This window comes from Poecilia reticulata, linkage group LG4 (genome assembly GCF_000633615.1).
Source record: "Poecilia reticulata strain Guanapo linkage group LG4, Guppy_female_1.0+MT, whole genome shotgun sequence".
NCBI lineage: Eukaryota > Metazoa > Chordata > Actinopteri > Cyprinodontiformes > Poeciliidae > Poecilia > Poecilia reticulata.
This window is the reverse complement of record NC_024334.1, coordinates 8,630,196-8,650,042: the sequence shown is the minus strand read 5'-3', so window position 1 is coordinate 8,650,042 and position 19,847 is coordinate 8,630,196. Positions and strand designations below refer to the sequence as shown.

At 35.4% G+C, this 19,847-nt stretch overlaps 1 protein-coding gene across 1 annotated transcript; it reads right to left on the bottom strand.

The window, feature by feature from the left end:
• Positions 1-12,521: 12,521 nt before the first annotated feature.
• LOC103463424 (uncharacterized) lies at positions 12,522-19,343 on the bottom strand. The gene is made up of 5 exons (XM_008406755.2): positions 19,003-19,343; positions 17,545-17,862; positions 16,179-16,331; positions 14,310-14,356; positions 12,522-14,212 (listed from the first exon to the last, which is right to left on the bottom strand). Exons 1-5 carry the CDS (start codon positions 19,070-19,072, stop codon positions 14,045-14,047), a joined length of 756 nt encoding a protein of 251 aa, XP_008404977.1. The 5' UTR covers positions 19,073-19,343; the 3' UTR covers positions 12,522-14,044.
• Positions 19,344-19,847: the final 504 nt, after the last annotated feature.

The following is a 19,847-nucleotide window of genomic DNA, read 5'->3' as shown; positions in this document are numbered from 1 at the left end:
TATCTATCTATCTATCTATCTATCTATCTATCTATCTATCTATCTATCTATCTATCTATCTATCTATCTATCTATCTATCTATCTATCTATCTATCTATCTATCTATCTCTCTCTACTTTCTGTGCTCCTTAGTTAGTTTTCTTTGGTTAAATCAACCATGTTTCTGTTATGCTTTGGTTCAGTCCTTCCTTAGTGTTTCTCGTTTATAATTGTTTTTTGTGTCTAGTTATTTCTTGTTTCTCTAGTTTTATTATGTTTCTTAGGTCCAGTTATTCTTTAGTGTTAGATTCATTTCCCAAAGCCTTGTGTACTCTCCCTTGCCCCCTGTGGCACTTTTTTTCTCTCTCTCGCTCCCCTCACACCTGCAGCCCAGGTCCATAGTGCCTCAGTCCCAGTACTCTAACAATTCTGTCACACTCCTTTTGGTTCCTGTTATAACCTATTATCTCCCTGTAGTTTCTGTGCTGTTCTTTTATTTCCTGGGTTTCTGTGGTTTTTGTTCTCCTCTGGCTCGCTGCATTGTTTGTGTCTCCATGTTATTTTTTTATTTTTTTTGGGCGGGAGGAGGTTGTAAGTTTTTGTTCTTTATTTTTTCATGAAATTCTTCTACATAATTCATCCTCCCAGCTCCAGTCTGCATTTTGGTCCACCTACAAATTTGAAATTCATGTGCCATAAGACATCAATAAATGTCACGTACAACTTGAAATTGTTCAAACTYCATTGTTAATGCTTCAGCATTGTATGTTGCTGGTGTCTCTATGCCTTTGATGTGATGTATAACCCAGATCTTTGTTGTTTGTGTGAGCTACAGCTTGACAAATGTTAAAAATATCCGGAAGCCAAAACCATCACAGTACCTCTGATGTGACTAGTCTACACCTAGAGTCTGTTTACTCATAACACTTGTCACTTAGTGGTGGCTGACAACTTGTCAGTTTCGTTTGCTGTTTCTAACTGGCCATACTGACAAAACATTTAGTGTCAGCTAATATACTACACATAGAAAATCTTGCTTTTTATCTGTGGTTTCTATGTAACAAATAGTTTCACAGTAGAACTGCTGCTTTGCAGGAAGGAGGTTCTAGTTCTAATTTCTTTATCCTGTATAGGTATGTCGTGTGTGTCTCCAGCCTAAAATCAGTCCATAATGAATYCTGCCTCTTGACCTCTGGAGATAGGTACCAGTCCCTTGAACCTTGCAAGAATAAAGCAAATATGACAAACTCAATGGATGAACATGTGGGAAATCGCACCTCAAAATGTTTAAACCTCAAGAGACAGTTTCTACAATTAGTCTCTTACTGAAGAGAATTGCTATATAATTTAAACTGATGTCATTTTAGCTTTCAAAATATCAAGAGAGAGAACTGAGGCATAGTAATGAGCAAATAAAACAAGTAAGTTTATAGACTGTGGCATTGATGAAGAAAAATGAAAACACAATTGAAATGATCAACTAAGAAGAAATGACAAACTCTGATCTAAGAGACCTCAAAGGGTCACGACATAAGGCAGTCTTCCTAGTTCCAGCTCTGGTGGTTCTTGTCCTGGAAGCTGACAGATCAAAGTTGGTTCTGAACTTTTTTGTTTTATACAAATCTTCTCCTTCAGATTATGTTTAGGCATGAAAATCCAGAATGTTATGTTCCAAAGCCTCTTTCCCATGATGTTCTTATAGTCTTTTACATATTTTAATCATTGTTCTTAAGATCTTCCTGACCTAGGTATTAACTCATCCTTCATAGAAATTTGTATTTAAACAATAATTACAGTTAGTCCCATTGTCCTTTAGATTTAGAGAAAAAAATTATTGCATTGTTTATTACAAGTTGAATTATTTTAATTAAAATGAGCATTGATTCTAAATAAATACTAACTCAGAGAAAAATTCAAAAATGTCCTAAAAATACTTCATCCATAAGACTGACTGATAGAAACGCTTTGTTTTATGAGTGAAGACAACACAACAGATTCAAACAGACATGTCAAATCTGATCTGATGCTAAAGCAACTTGAGCTTAAATCCTGAGCTTTAATAGATTTTKAAATGTTTTTTATTTTGTGGGTTTTTACAGCTTATTACACCTCTCCCTTCAGATAGTTAATTCTGACTCAGGGTGCCTATTGCAGAACATATTTCACATGATACGRTTAACATATCATAAAATGTGGACTTGACTTTGCCCTGGGTAACTATCAACATTAAAATGTTCCGGYTGGTACAAAGTAGTTTCATTCACACAGTTATCTACTGATTGCTCAAACCCTCTCCAGATAACCCCATTTAGAAAACTAGGTGCTTAAAAACTTCATTTTTAAGCAACTGAACATTCATTATATTGAAATTGACACAATGTTTACATTTATTTGTATAGGTTCAACAAGAAAATACAATAGTCTATTGTTCTGGGTGTGATTTGTAGACCACAAAGTTTTATTACCAGAATTTGTGCTTGCGGTAAGGCAAAAGCCATTTGAGGAGCTTCTGGGATTTAACGAACGTCAGCTCACATTGTGATGTGTGAAGTGGCATCTTCTTGTGACTCTTCCCCAAACTTCCTCATTCTGTTCCCCATTTCCCGGCCATRAAGTTTCACACCCGGTGATTCTACGTGTTTGTTTTAAAAAAGTTGCTTGCAAAAATAGAAACCGTTTAACTGACCAGATAACCCACGGTTTCAGTGATACTTCTGAGAAACATGTAGTGGTGAAGGTGGCAGGGACGTGTGTGTATCAGTGGGGTGGGAAAAAAAACTCTGGTGATGGTGGACAGTTTCAAGCAGCATTTTATAGTTTCTAAAATGTAAAGCACCATGCATTTTCTACTGCTGTACTGATTTACTATGAATTACAAAAATAATAATAATGTTTTGGAAGGCTTTGCATATTATTGTTCTAGTTCGGCAAAAAAAAAAATCATGTCTCATTCTTACCTGACTGACCTGACCTGAACTGATTATATGAATTAAGTGGAGTCATGTGAAGTAGTTGGTAGTAGTAAGCGTCCAACAGTTTTGCACTGATCAAAGAGATTTAATTTGAAATAATCTTAAAGAGACATTTTTAGTTGGAGTCTCAGCAGCAGATCAGAATAGGGTTTGCATGTTTGAGGCACTCAGAGGAGCAGCTGACAGCTTGTGTCAATTGTGTATTCAACATTAGTTGTTTCATGTAATTGCAGTTGGGTTCATGCTGATTTTGTCATAAGAAGAGCTTTGAAGAGAGAGACTGTATTTGAGGAGTCAAACTCAGAAATTCAAACAGCTCTTTTAAATAACAGTTGTTCTCTTATAAATAATTCATCCAAATGCGTTATTTTATCAGGCAATTATATTTTACTTACTCTATTTGGAACCATTTTGAAAATAACCACAGGTTACTGCTAAAGTTAAGAAAAATCATACATATTATCTTTCTTTCCTGTCCTTTTCTGCATAATGGTATCCCCACAGCATGATACTATCCCCTACTGTGTCTCCCACAAGGCTCATGGGAAACTGCAAATTACTTTTTATGGTTTAATTTAAAAACATACCTTTTCTTCTTCTGACACTTCCATAAATAACAGATTTGCAAAGTGAAGAAAGTAATAGTTTCCCCTGTCAACAGTTTTWCCAATCATTCTCCTCCYTTGGAGTYACCGCAGGCATCTTGGCTGCATCCCATATYAATGCTTTTCTAGCCTTGCCTGTATAGGATGGATATGTCTGAGTAGGCTTTTGTTCCAGTTTTGAACGATGAGCAGAGATAACCAAACCTTATGTTATTCCTTCAMATTCTAATGTTGATTTAAACTTTTTCACATCTTTATTTCTGACCAGTCAGCTGTGTTCCTTAGTCCAGTGTTTCCAACCCTGATCCTCAAGGCAAAATGACCTGCGTGTTTTAGATATTCCCCTGCTTCAGCACACCCAGATGATTGGATTTCAGCAAAAGCCTGTTACTCAGCCATCAACTGAAATCATGTGTGCTGAATGCCTAAAACATGCAGGGCAGAGAACCAGGGTTGAAAAACACTGCCCTGGTTTATAAATGTCCTTCCTCCTATAAGTTAAATTTGCTTTAACTTCACGGTGCATGTCAAGAGAGTTTAGAYATTTGTTTTGATAGTTAATTTCAATTCTTTATTGTGTCCTCAACAATGAAATCCTTTCCGTTGACCCCTGGAGATAGGCATCAGCACCCCTTGTGGTCTCACTAGGGATAAACTTGAAAGAAAACAGATGACTGTGTGGATGGACTCTCCTCAAACTTCATCTCTGAAATTCATATTTTACATGACAAAATRCTTCCACCTTGTGGGGAGTTAATTTATGGAGCGTATTAAAAATKATTAGTAATGTGTCTTTACTGCCACCAGAGGGCAGTCTCAACTTTAGGTAAGATGAGGTGCTTTGTGAGCTGAAAACTATCCAACGTTTGGTACATTTCCCCCAGTAATACATATTTGTTTTTTCTTTTCTGTATTTTGTAGGAATATTTTCACTCTATCTTACAAAATCAACATACACATCTCTATCCAAACAACACTAATTACAGATGTATTCAGGTAACAGGAATTTTTAAGGAAAATGGATAATTGGAAGGTAAAAGTAGGCAACACTTAGGCAGAAATCTCAGGAGACATTTTTTGTTTGTTTTACTTGTTTCTTTTTATTAAATTTATTACAAAATTATTATTACACTTCCTTGTTTCATTCGAGTAAGAGCCTTTGCTTACTTACTCACAAAAAGAGCTGCCAGTGTCAATAAAATAGCAAACTGGATATGGAGTTTGCAATTGTATAAAAACATGATATTTTTAAAGGTGTTTTCAAAAGCCAAACTAACAAATGGACCCATGAGACGTAACCATATTAGTCAACATGTTAATGTAAGGTTTCCCATGTGTTAGAAGAAACAACATGTTATACAGGAAAATATAAGAAAAAAAAGTTGAAGTAACCTGGTTTATGTCTGCACACTGAAACATGTACTTTGGTAAATGTACAGCTTTTTATTCCATTTTCAACATTCATTTTCCTTTTGTCTGAGTCTGCAACATTTGGATTCTCCAAACCTCTCAGATTGTGAAGATATMTCTTCTCCACTGCAATCTTCAGATGACTCCACAAAATTTCTGTTGGATTTAGTTCCGGCCTCTGGCTAGACTATTTCAGAATGTTCTTTTATTGAAGCCTTTCCTTTTGTTGATTTGGATCTATGTTTGCACTCACTGAGATACGGATATTGATCAACATTAGCTTTCTAAAAGACTCCCTAAGATTTTGGGTTAAACTCTCCTAATATTTGGAGCTTCAAAAAATGTAATCTACATTGGTTTTGAACTTGTACTATGTGTATTATGTGATGTTGCAATTAGAACTGTTTTCAGTTTTTGAGTTTGTTGTTGGTTGTTTCATATTTCATTTTGGTTAATCGACCCCGTCTTGTTCTGTTATCTTTGCTTCCTGTTTTTTGTCTGTTTTGACCTCTCTAGTCTCCTGTTGGTTTTAAGTGTTTGTCGTCCCTGCTCAAACTCTGTGTGTGTACTTTTAATTAGTTTCTCGTGTCTGATTTCAGTTATTGCTCAAGGCAAATTTGACTGAGTGGGAAGAGTAGGTAGGTATCTTGCAATCTGAAACTTGCGGATTCAATTCCATTTTTTTTCAGTTACATGTTGATGAAGCGCTGGGCAAAGTACTTCACCCAAGGTTACTTACCAATCCATGTAGGTGACTGCGCCTCTAATGCAAAGATCCTGGTGTGGCTGTCATGCCTGAAAAAGTTTGATATAAATTCAAGATGGGTCATAATATTAAAAAAAGTTTATACCTCACTGGATGTTTGAGTTCTGTCCAGAAAACACACTGTAAGACAATGGAAAGGCAGAGGAAGCTACTTTATGTCTTTTCAAGAAGTAGTAAGCCATATGTTAATATTGCATCTTGTTATAAGTTTCTCATTATATTAAGATACTGCTCCTGAATTTATTTATTAACTCTGCAGTTAAACGCTTTCATAGTAGATCAACTTAAAGTTACACTTCCTTTTGTTATTTGTGCATAAAATATTTTCCRTTAATGGGTTGTGGGTAAAATTTCAAAGGTGTGAAAAAAAACAGCTGCTTTGTTCTGCTGAAAACTAAATGACAAAACAGGGGGAAAAACTTTTCTACAATATCCGTTAAGATATGAGGAACTGGCCTCAAAAAGGAAGAAAGGAAAAAAATTAAGATTTAACAGTAATTGACACTCATTATAATGCTTCATGATGAACTGGAGGGAGGCAAGAGTAATAAATTACTTTTATTGCTTGATATTATGACAAAAGAAGACAATAATGATAATTTTGTGAGGAAAGTATTTTTATGATGCGGGTTAGAACTGGTTAATCTACCAGTCATCACTGGTAGATTAGAATCAAGGAGGTAATAAAGACAAGTAAATCATAATTGAATGTTACAATAAAACAAAAAATCTCTTTCAAAACCAATAAAATAACACATTTAACAGCTTAATCTCATATGTTACCATTTAATCAGGTGGTTCATACCTTTTAGCTACAGCTGAAAGCTAGGTATGAGTAATTGGTACAGTCATTCCTTATCCACTGATTATGGACAAGAATCAGTGGTTAAAGGTTTAAATATCAGTGGTCAGGACATCTGGACAGGTAATACAGTTGAAACTACAGGCCTTTCAAAATCCATAGYAGATTTTCTTCTGAAGCATGCTTAAATAAAGAAATGTTTGAAACTGTACACAYAAATCCAAGATTTTGCAGATCCAATTTATTGTGGAATTGAGCACATTTAACAGAAAATAGCAGATACCTCCCTAGACACACCCTCACTTGAAAACGCAGACAGATGTACAAATGTCTACATTTTCTTTTTCTGTCTGATAAGAAGTAATGTRCACAACACACTGGAAGAAGAGACAAYGGGAGGAAAATGAGTCTAAAAAGCTCTTAATGGAACCAGAAACACAATTAAAGGAGGCAGTTTATTTATGTGTAAATGTACATCTAGATGTTTGACTTTTGGAGTTTCATTTTTTATGTTTGTGATCACTTGTTATTGCTCGACAGATCTTGGCACATGCAGTTCATTAGTATTGCTTCAAAGATTTTCCTRTATATATTTTATCCCTTGTATTTCATTTCTTCTTTTATTCTTATGCTCCGTTCTCTATGCTTGTAATATATGGATAAGTGCTTCTCTTTTCTTTAAAGGTTTTCGCGGCCTTTATTTGAGAGCGGTTAGACAGGAAAGCTGGCTGTAAGAGAGGGGGAAAGATCATCAGGCCAGCACTCATATCTGAGATAGCCGGCCGGGTCGAGGACTAAGGCCTCCATATATGGGCTCTACTTTACTCCTGAGGGCCCGAACAGGCAATGACTTCATCACTGGGCAAGACCAGACCATAATCAGATAGTATTATGCACTGTATGATTGGCTCTACACTTTATCAGATATGAATGGAGAAATTTACCCAGAAAATACTGAGACATTTAAAAAGTTGCTTTTTCATTCATCGTTAGAATGAAAGAACTAAAAATAATAAAGAGCCAACTAATGCTTAAACATAGACATAACTAATTCTGATTTTTGCAGTTTTCTATTTTTTGTTGAGTAATTACACTGAAATTCTTCAATAGGAGGATACCAAAAGGATCAGTAATATTTTCATATGTCTTTTTCCTGTTAATAGATTCCTTGAAGGAATCAAAGGAAAGTTTTCAGAGTGGAAAGGCAGGYTTCTTTTAAGGGAAGTGTTATAATTTTGCCTTTTTTGCTGATAATTTCCCATCACAAAGCTGAACAATACCATGAAGTGAACCTGTCAAAAATAAATCTCCAAATTCTAATCAAGTGACAAGAGAAAAGAAAAACTTAGAATAAGAAACAAGACAGTTTATATAATGGCGTCTCTATTTTCACATGTAGTGCCAATAAAATAAGTTTGCAAATAAATAATGTAAGAAGCCATTTGGAAAACACTAGTAGAGGAGGTATTTTTTCATAACMMARTGAACTTTCTTCCCTTTCAGTTTCATGAAGAAGTTTAATTGTATTGCGGTTTAAAACATCTATGCACAGCAAAAATGTAGTCAAACAGATCAACGCTCCGGTTTGGCTGGAAACACTCCAGATGCAGGGTTTATGCAGCCAGAGTCATCAGTCATAGTTTCAGTTCCTGAGAACATGCTCTCATGAAGGAGGAAACATATAGGTGTATAAAATATTTTGAGTTATGTGGAGCAAATGAGTGATTTCCCCAATTGAGTTTTGAAACCTTTCCATTTTTAGACTCATAACTTTTTGCACTTTCTTCTGGTGTGAAGTTGAAAGCAGGATCTGTGTCAATTTCACACCAGCAGGGAAGAGAAACAGTAAGTGATTATTATATTTTGACYAGATTCATACGGTCTAAACACAAATAAATGATTTGATTTCAACAGTCCACTAAGGGAAATCCTGTTGATGATGTCTGCTCATTGCCTATTAGGGTTCTAACATATGCAGATCTGTGTTCACATCTCATTTTTAGTGTTTATATCATTTCATGTGTGAGCATGTACAGGGAAAACCTCTATATGCTCCTGGAATCAGGAATGATTATGTGATGGAGTGCAAAAACTTCAGAATCTGGCAGAGTGCGTTTATACACACTAATGTAACGTAAAGTCTCACCATAGGTAAGGGGAATATAAGCTTTGACCATAAGTCAGTGCTTAGTGATCAGGTAAATGATTCAGTTCAGTAACAAAGCAAGCAGAGTGGGCAGGACAGATAGTCAGACCTCAGGTACAAAGCTTGGCTTTGAGCCAGAGGAAGAAAAACCCAAAGAGCGGCCAAGTGGCAGAAAGCAGGTCACGTACACAACTAGGGAGGTGGACGTGAAAACCACACAAAGGCTGTGAGACTGGTTGATGAAAGACAATGCATTATAAGCACTGATAATATAGGTGGAAGCAATTGGCTATYGGACAGCCAACAAGACTAGGAGAGGCAGAACAGGATGGCAGGACGAACCATAGCAGGACGAGACAAGTGTCTGTCCCCTTTGCAGATTTACTGCATGGAAATTGTGCAATTCTGGTGTCACATAAGGGTTTTTACCTTATAGAAGCAAGGTGTATTCTTCAACTTGCTTTTATTTGAATCAAAGCCAGTAAAAACCAGATGTTTTATCAAAAAAGACACATGACCATTTTATTTAATTGTCTTATGCAAAACAGATACATTACCTTTTAATTTCATTGTCTGAGATTAAATCATATGACTTCCTGTTAGAGATCAGTTAAAATTATCTTTACCTTCTGACTGAGTGATAAGAGAGAGCAATTTGCATGATAGTCTTTAAATTTGAAGTTTACGTATGTTGACCTTACTTTGTCTTTAAACAATTTGGTAAATTCAGGATGATAATGCCATGACTTTATTAACTTCTCTCTGATTGGGTAATTCAAAAATATTTTTGTTGAAGCAAATGATAGCTTGTTGAAGGGCAGCCACTGTTTAATGGCAATGTGACCAAGCACAGTTGTCATGTATGTAAAAATTCAACCATAAAATGAAAACTTTGTCAAAAAACTTACTCAGCCACAAAACCATAAGCACTGTAATCAATTGATGGTTTGTTTTGATCTGCGTTTTCATGACGGTTCTCTAGGTGTGATGAAAACATTATATTTCCATGCAACCAATAAAAGCCCCAACAAAAAGGAAAATTTATTCAGATTTATCACCCAAAAAGAAATATGCCCTATAGGAATAAAAACTTTAACATCCTATCCTCWTAGTTACTACTTAAACAAGCAGCAACATGAACAGCTTGACTGAGGAAGTGTCACATATTCATGATTTGAATGCTGCTCGGCTGAGCAGTTCAGTTATGGTGAAGTGAGACCAGGCTTTTTTTTTTTTTTATGAGAAACCTTGATATACAACAGAGGTGGGCGTTGTGTTGTTTGCGCAAAGTGCAGGCACATCATTTGTTTGTGTCGGTGTATAGAGTGCAGCATCCAGCATGCACACAAACAGAAAACAAAGCGTCTTTATTTCCAAGTGGAGGAAGGGCAGCAGTTCAGCCACTAAAGTTGACTATCTGTAAAATCTTTCTGCCTAAACTGCTGAATAAAGGAAAAATATTTGTGCTTTGTTTCTTTAAAACTGAAGGCACTGCATGGAGTGCTCCTCTAAACTGAAGCAGCTGTGTTTGTGGCTTCATGTACAATGCCCTGCAAAACAGTTCAAACCACTTGAACCTTTTCACTTCATGGCCACTAACCCCAGCATAATTTTAAATTATTTTATGTTATAGACCAACATGAAGTGAAACAAAGATGAAATATTGATTTTGGAAAATATTTCACCAAAGAAAGATCTGAAGTATTTTGTAACTTATGTAAGACAGATTTTTGGGGGTATTTCTGTAGCATCGTTTGACATCAAAAGACTGACATTTTTGTTCATTCCTATTTGCAAAACCATTTTTGGCAATTATTTGGCCACATGTTTTAGATCATTTAGATCTTGCTAAGATATCCAGTAATGATCCATTTTCAGTTTTCTGGCAAAGGATACTAGTTTTTTTTTTTATGTTCTGGTATTTCACAGAGTTTGCAAATGCAAGATTCCAGGGAATTTGGCAGAAAAACAGCTCCACAACACAACATACTTGAGAGAGGTTATGAAGTGCTCTTCAAAATCATTTATTTTATCACCCACTCTGCATTGTTTGTCACAAAAATGCCCGATCTGAATGTCATCCATCCCAAAGCATAATTATCCATCAGAAAGTAAAAAATAAGCCTAATTTTCCTGTAGCAAAAAAGTCTGCAACGTGTTTTTGCACATCTTCACCAATGATGTTAATAAGTGTACAGGGCCTGTGTCAGGAGTCCACTTCTGAAATTAATACTATTGCTTTAAAGCAATCCAGTTTTCTGAGTACTCAAAAWGCAGTTTTTAAAACTGCTTAAAGRAAATGTTAAGAAGTTCAATATGATATGGAGCTCAAAGCAGAAGTTTAGCCTAACAAGTCCACTTTCTTCTACCTSCCCCACCAAGTGTTAGATGCTAAAGTACAGCAGAGATACTGACTAAAACACAGCAAAAATGTACCTAAAACTTTTCTAAGCAGACTGGAAAATATTTTTTCTTCTCATTGATATAAAAAAACATTTAGGTGTTTTTCACTTATAGCTTCATAATGTTACTATTACTGCAKCAACAAAGACACTTTTACAGGTCTGTCTTCAGCCTGTCTGACTGACACTGAAAGTTTCAGATGATTGACAACTGAAAAAGCATCTGCACCCRGAGCCATGTTTGCAGCAGCATGAGGGCTTTTCGCAGAAAAGCAAATCAGGTTGAAAACGTGACAACACAACTGCAAACGCCTAGATTCGATTTTCAAAAAATACACACATTTAGACTCTTATGTACAGATTATTGGAAACAGCAGCTTTATTAAAGGCAGTTTGAAAAACTGAGCTTTACAAAAATAGGAATACATTCTCACTGTCCTATTTGAGTTTACTGTAGCCGTAACAGAAAAAATAAAAAATAAAAATCTCCCATGAACAAGAAGAAAAAAACAAATGCATTATTTGCAGTTTTYGTGACCACACACTTCCYCTTCTAAAAAATAACCAATATCCTGGATTCATGGTCAACTTACTTGTTTTCCACTAACGCATGAGTATCGTTACACATCCACAACGGCAGTTACTGTATGACGAAGCGATTCACAAAAAAAGAGATACGCAAATTAGCACCARGGATCAGAGAACTTTCAACACCGTCYTAGGGGAAAATGACAGTAAGATAGTGTCAGATTGTGACTGCATACATACAAACTCCTTTAGATGCAGAGKAGCAGTGGAAACTCACACTTTTAAAGCTGACAAGGCTGACCTGTGATTCTGTACACTTGGATTGTGTTCTTAAAATGGTTTCATTTCACCCAAAAAACCCTTGAGGTGGTGAGTAAAAAGGTGAAAAAACGCTGTAGACACCACTGATGAAAAAGGGATTTAATTACTGACTTTTAGATTGGATGTTGACAAATCAAAAGTATTTATAGTTTTATATTTACATTAAGAGATTCAGTAGGTTTTAGGAGAGCCAGATATCTGCATTGCTGCATGGCCTGGAATGCTTGAATTTAAAATAATCTCTGGGGCCTGACTCCACCTTTTTGTCTTTACCCGTTAACAAACGACTAATAATGTGTTGCCAGCCATTGATAGATATTGTTTTGCATTGTTAGGTCTGATGTTTTCTGGATCAAAGAAAAAAACTATGAACAAGTATCTACTGCAGTGGCCATCACACACATTGGCGCAGCAGTTAAAGATGTGCAAACAACCAGAAAAGAAATTCCCCGCTTTCTCTCAGAAATGTGACCCTATGCAGAAAATTTATAAAATCTAACCTTTTATTTTACGCATTTATTAAAGATAGTAAGGATCCCATGCTAAGAAATATTATTATAGCATTATTGTACAGTATATCCCAATAACTGTGTGAAAATAAACTCAAATAGATTTTCTTAGAAAATKTAATCTCTCCTCCATGTCTTCTTATTTTTCGGGGTATGCATATGACACGACCAAGAAGCCCARATCTTGGTGACGCTTACAAATGCAAACAAGAGAACATGCCCATAGAAGTAAAGCTCTTATTTCAGAGCTGCACTGATTCAGARCTGTAGCAAAGACATCGCCCAGATACCCACAAGATGTTATCTATGTGTTATTCCTTTATCTGCAAGTGACGTCAGAAAACACAAACATGTTTTTGCCWAACGCAGCAGGAGCTTTAAGGGGAACTCTGTCCGATAAGACTGAGCCACTCCAAGCCGAGCACTTACTGCCAATGAATACAAGGAGAAGCACGATGGATGATGAGGGATGCTGTGTGTTTGTTTTTCCTCCAGAAGCTTGGAACATGYAGCAAGAGTGCAAGACGTTATAAACACTTAGTAATAATTGCCAACGCCAGAGACGATACAGTCAGAAACTCCAGTCTGCTAGTGCTGCTGTCTTACAACATTTGAATGGATCCCTGCTCCAACACACCGGACTCCTGTACAAGAAGCTATCAATAAATATCTGGTGGACTCTGCCAGAATGCTGAAGCAGTTCTTTTACTAGAAACATTTTTGAAAACATATGACTGAATCACGACAGAAATCGTTAAACAGACACAAAATCAACCTTCTTCCAGGGTTTTTTCAGTCTTAAATATCACTGAAAGCCTGTCCGGTGAACTGAAGAGACGCTCAAGAATCTGTATTATTTAGAGACAAACTGTGCAGATGTAAAAGGTCAAAGGTCCCTATTCCTGCATGTTTTTACTTTGTGAAATTTTATAGGAGAGTACTAAATGCTATCGGTAAAAGAGGGGTTCTGTATAAAGTATTGTTGTGTCAACAGTTGTGCTATTAATTTCTTAAATTGGGATCCCAACCTCCTATTGAACAAAGATTCTAAATWGATTTTTCTCAATGTTTATTATTTTAAGGTTTCTAATCTTTTCAGGGTTATGTTTCTGCAATAACAGCTGAWTTTCTAAATGTGTTTATTTTATTTATTTTTTTTTTTTACTTTGTTCTCCGGCTCCCAGCAAATGTGTCTGTTTCCGCATAGAGTGGCCGATATTTCATCAGTCATATAAAGAACGGCATTTTGACGCATTAACATTATTTCAAGCATATTTCTAGTTGAGCTAGTTTCTGATAACAATAAAGTAAAGATCAAATTTTGCCAGTTTCACCAGAAATAAAACTATTTGGTTCGAGGAAATAGTTGGGTGAGGTTGATATTTGTGGTTTGTCACAGTAACTCCTGGCATTTATGTGTGCTGATCACCCCACACACACGGTGATGTCTTTCATATAAAAACTGGTTCCCCTGACTAATATTTCAAAATGTGTAAAAACAGTCAAAGCACAATTTATCATACATGCAAGAAATATATTATTAGATTCTGGGGTATTAAAGTCTTTTACAGAAATTGGAAAGGATCTGAAGATTTACACTCGTTCATTTATTGGCGTTGGGCCTCAGCTTCTTTTCTGGAAGGTAGCTGACTGTGGCGTACTCTGTCTCATTGGAGCCCAACTCCACAGCTGATGAGGGTCTCTTTGGGAAGTCCAGGACGCTGTAGACCAGTGACTGGTCAGTCGTGCTAATTGACACTTCAACTGTTTCCTGCAAACAAAATTCAGATATAAACTTACCAATTAGGGAAAATGTGAAACATTTACTTTGACCCGTGTGCTCTGAAAGGTTTAAAAAATATGTGTACCTGTGTTGTAGGAGTTGAGGATCTCTGTGGTCCTTCTTGTGTTTGGTCTGCATTATGAACACAACCAGGAAATGTCATATTCTAAAATGTTTCATGTTATAAGAACAATATTTTTCTCTTCACTGTCTACATAAAATGTTTAGCTTAGATTGCTGAATTTGTTTAGTAGGATAATTGAACACATTTTTGTAGTTTAACTGGTTTTCAGCTGGTAGAACAAAACCAATAGACAGACGTCAAACTCATTTTGTTATGGAATATTATAGCAGAGCTGGGTCTTCTAAGGGTTAAAATACACCCTTTATTTTTTGTGTTTTACTCCAATAACAAGGTTAAATATGGCATTGAAGTTATGTCATTGGAGAGAATAAGCTATATTCCATTTGTCTACTGTGTAAACATTCTTATCCTTCCAGTTGGTGCTAATTAATTGTAAACATAACTGATTTCTTTAGGTAAGTTTAGTTATTTTTGAAAATGAAGATAATCTTTACGAGTAAGCCATTTTCAGAAGGATCTGATTATAACAGCATGTGAAGTGTTTACTTTACAGTGTKCTGTAAAATCACATGACGCTATTAGCATAAACTAGTTGGTTTGCTAACACTACTGTATCTATGTGATTGAATTGCTGATAATCACCCAAAACTTACAGTCTCAAAAAATGTGAAAATTGCACAACAAATATTTAGAAATGTTAGTGTTTAGATGTTTTGAAATAGTCATATTATCACTGACTACCAGAGGGAAGCCTGCAGACAATCATGTCACCCGCCATAAGGAAAATAAGACTTTAAGTTCAGTAATGTAAACTGGTAGTTCACAGAATACTGAAACCAAACATATTAATGGGAAGTTGAGTGGAAGAAAAAAGTGATAGGAGAAGGCGAGACAGCAGAGAACTACAGGCTTGTCAAATCCAGTCCTAAATTTGGGGGAGCTTCAAAAGAAATGGACTGAGGCTGGAGGCTTTTCAGTTTATAGAAGACATAAAAATGAATGTTTTATATTTTTAATAAGAACTAATAAAAGTAAAAGTGGCTAAACTAAATTTCCTGAGTTTTTAAATTAGATAAATTATGTTTTTGTTTGGTTTAATGCACAAATACAGCACATTAATGAGAAATCAGAAGGACACGTCATTCTTAGTAAAATTTAAAAAACACAAAAACAAAATTCATGGCCCTGAGCAAAAGTTGAAACAGCCTGCTGTGATAAAGGAGTGCAAAGTCAGCAAAACTCTTGCATTTGTAAGCATGGAGGAGAAACAATCTTCATCAGTGGCTTCTGAGGTCAAGAGACTTCAAAACTGCACTGATTCAAAGTAGGCCAAAAGGGTTTGCCTCTGTAATGACAGCACACTCAAAGTTCTGGTGTTTTTTATTTTTTGTTTTTTTTTTTTATTTCCACCACTCTCTCTGCGATAGTAGCTACCATTAAATTTGCATGCATCGAGGCAGAATTCCTCTTTGAAAATGTGAATCATCGCATGCATTAAAAGGATGTGAAACTGCAATCTGGTTTGCATTTTCAGCATCTAACCACACAATTGCACATTTTTTCCACCAAATAAACATTGCAGTCTCGTATGTGTGCTTGGTTGAAAAAAAAAAGCCATGTATATACACATTCCAGTAATCAGCAGATATCTATACACCAGACGTGGAACACAGTGACTAAGAAGCAGTCATCATACCAAGTCAAACTTTGAGATATAAACTGGGATCCAGATGCTGCATATTTTATTGAAAACAACCCATCCCCAATTCTGGACAACAAAATAACTCATCTTTTTATAAATTTGCAAAAATACATCACATTTAGCAAATTGATTAATTAAGCAAATAAAACAAAGCTTTTTCAACTTACCTTTTGCTTTTGGAAGACAGATGACCAAGAATGGAAGCAATGCAGCCAGCAGAAGAAATGGAGAAACCACAATAACTGTGACAATCTGAGAGGAAAAGAAACTGGAACTTCCATTGCTAGTTGTTTTGGTGAAGGTGCTCGTCTCTGGAGGAACTGTGGGAGTTAAAAGAGTACGAAAATATTTACTCATCTACTATGAAAGAGAAGTTTTTCGTTATCGGGCTATTTTTAACTGAAAACACCAAGTAATGATTCTAGAAAAGACGCCCTGGATCCGAAGTGAAACGTTGCTTTGTGACGACATTTAGCCTGCAGACTAATATTGCTAAATGTTCTGTTTCATTAGTCCTAAGTCTGTTAGCATTAAGATCTGTTCCCCTTACCCAAATTAGTTGGTTTGAATAAATTATCCCTTTATGTAAAGGTTTACCACTCGGTTTTAACTGGTAATCTTTGTTTGAATTCCAGTTTAGCTTGAAACTGATTTCAAAASTCTGAGTGGTGACTGGCAAACGTTAGATACAAAAATGCTTTCTGAAGAGTGAATAAAAGAAATTTACCTTTGTGTCACACCATATTTATTCCCCAGGTAATCAGAAAGCTGTTGAGTTTAGTTGTATTCTAGTCCTAATTTTACTTTTATGACTATGTTTGGTTTTTGCCATTTTTCTTCCTTTATTGTCAATATTGTATTTTAATTGGGTTTTGATATAAGTAGTTTCGATTTGTAAATGTTTGTGTGTTGCTGCCAGTCTGSGCCAGGTCTCTTTTGAAAAAGAGATTTTTAATCTCAATGAKACTTATTACCAGAATAAATAAAGGTTACATACATACATACATATTATGTTGTATATTATGATGTAAAGCTCAAAATAGTTGATTTTACATAATAATTCCCTCAAAAAAAACATACAAGATAAAACTATTATTTCTCAATATAGATCTTTTTTTCAGTCATAGTTTTTGTCAATGAATGTATTTACTCAGATGAAAGGTTGGATTTTGCTTAATATGGCAGTGTGAGATTATATTGTGACAGTTAAAGACTTAATAAAAATTTGTTTTCGTCAGGAACAGCTAACATGTGAAAACGAGCCATAATTACCAACGTTATGCACCAGTCATACACAGATTAATTGTTMACCCATTGGTCGGGACGGAGGTTTGAGTCAGCATATTATTGAAGTAACACAGGGGAAATAAATATGGAGTGGAAAGGGTGAAATGAAAAACTAAACTTACAGACTAGTGATATTCTAATGATATTAAACATTGAACTGCATCCACTTGTATGAAATAGTTGWTAAAGATAATGACCTATGTACAGTAGTACGTTTTAGTGTAAGTGTAAGAAGTGGGATTTTACCTGTGGTGGTTAGGTTGTCCTCTTGAACAATCAGCTTCACTTCATTTTTGCTATGTGTTTTAATTAAATCTACGACCAAAATGGCCCAGTAAGTTTCACTGTGGTTTAGGCTCAGATTGGTGATGTGAAACTGTATGGAAGAATCTTCAGGGTGAATCTTAAATTCATTTTTGTAATTTGGATATTCAGAGATTTTTATTTCCTTTTCTAAACATTTATAGACAGCAATGTGACTCTTATCTGTGACGGTAGTGTTAAATTTGAAGTGAAGCGAGATGTTTTGGCCGACGATCCCAATGACATCTGCATGGCTGGGGTCTGTAAACAGTAATTACAACAGACATTTATGAAGTACTATGAATACATATACAGCAAAACAATGTAAGAAGTGTTAGAATGATTACTTATACTTTGGTATGGATTCAAAATGGTGGCCTTTTTATTGTTAATAGTTACTGAGTTTCATTCTTCTTTGAATAATTAATATTTATACATTTTATTGACACTGATGGGATCCAATCAATAAAATTAATCTCATAGTTAGAAATATATTTCCATTATCTATGAAGGCAAGTGAGACAAAAGAAGTTTTGCATTTAAAAATTACACCAAGACTGTAACACGGTGGTTAAAACTACAAGAGCTGAAGGAAGAAGCTGAAGACGTTTTTCATATTTTTCTATATTTATTTCTATATTACATTGTAAAACAAACAAATTAAAGCTAGCAACTGATGATATGCTAGCTTCAATTGGTCGCCTTTTGTTTTCGTCAGAAATATTTGACAAGGGGACTTGTCAAATATTTCTCATATTTACTAATGAGAAATATGTCAAAACCCTCGTACAAAATTTTGTTTTGAAGCATGAGCCACAATTTTATTTGGTTTTAAAAATCAAGAAAAAATAATKAATTCATATCAGTTCAGCTCATTTAAATAGTGCCAATTTACATGTAAACTCAAGACATAATTAAATATCTTGTAGGATTCCTTTAGAGTGGCTTGTCTTGGTGTTTGACTTGTATTCATGTCAACTGGGTTCGCTAACAATGCCTGAGTGTGAAAATATTTAAGACTGAAGACAATAATGTAATTATTTTCCCCCAAAAAATTATGCAGTATAGCATTTCAGGTATGTGACAGTCACATTGTCCCACTTTTAAGTCTATTGTCAGAGGTGATAAACCGCAGTTGACGCCACAACCAAATTGTGAACATTTCCCTCAAGAGCTACAATGAGGAATAAATCTGTTGCACTTAAACGATCACCATGTTGAATTAACAGAGAGTAAAAATGCTAAAATGTCAACAAATCCCTCCTTCACACAGGATGTTAAATACATGAACAGGAGCAAAATATCAAATACGTAAATTAAGTTGTTAATCTTCAGAGAAAAATCCTAAAAACTTATAAAACCAAAAGTCAACCAGCAATAGTTATGAATAAAACATCTTACCATAGAAAACCACGTGAGCTGTGACAATTAAAACTAACCCAAGAGGCTTTGCAAAGCCGTTTTCAACCATGATTAAAAAACGCGTTCTGCTTGCAGACCTGCCGTGATGGCCTGTCCGATTTTTGGTCCTACAGATACTTTGTCTGTCGTTGTTAACATCCAACCTCAGCTTTTCTTGTCAAGTAGTAGTAGTTTTTTTTTTTTCCTCTACAGGGAGGAAGCAGTAGGCAGGAACTTGCACAAACACCGACGTATATCAGCCTACAGCATCAGAAGCGCCTCCTGTTTCGAAGACTTCAAAGAGCTTCATGGACATGTGGTGTAGACTGTGTGGAGCAGGATGTCACGCGCATGTTGTGAATTCAGGAGGAGCAAATACTTCTTTCTGGTTTCAGAAGAGAACCACTTAAAACTGACACATAAAAACCTTGTTTTCTTTTTATATGATCATTTTTCAATTGTCCTTTAGAATCCTGTTCATAACTTGACAAAACAAAGCTTCATGTGGATTTTGAAACGTCAATCTAGTCTTTCATTCAGAAGATAACTAGAGTTGAACCTACCCAAAATCAAAACAAGTCAGGGGGAAAATAATCTTAAAAATGTCTAAATTGAAAATAGGACAAAATCCTGGATGTTTTCTTTCCTTTGTGAGTCACAGTATTAGTTTTGACTTTGACCACAAATAATTACATACAAAACTTTGCAACAAATTCAAAATTACCATTGCTTCTTTCTGTTTTACTTCACTGTAGTCATATTTTATAAGTAATCCGTTAAAATGGTGTGGATTAATATTCAATTACAGCATTCCTATGAAATGCAATTTCACTGTATATTATTCA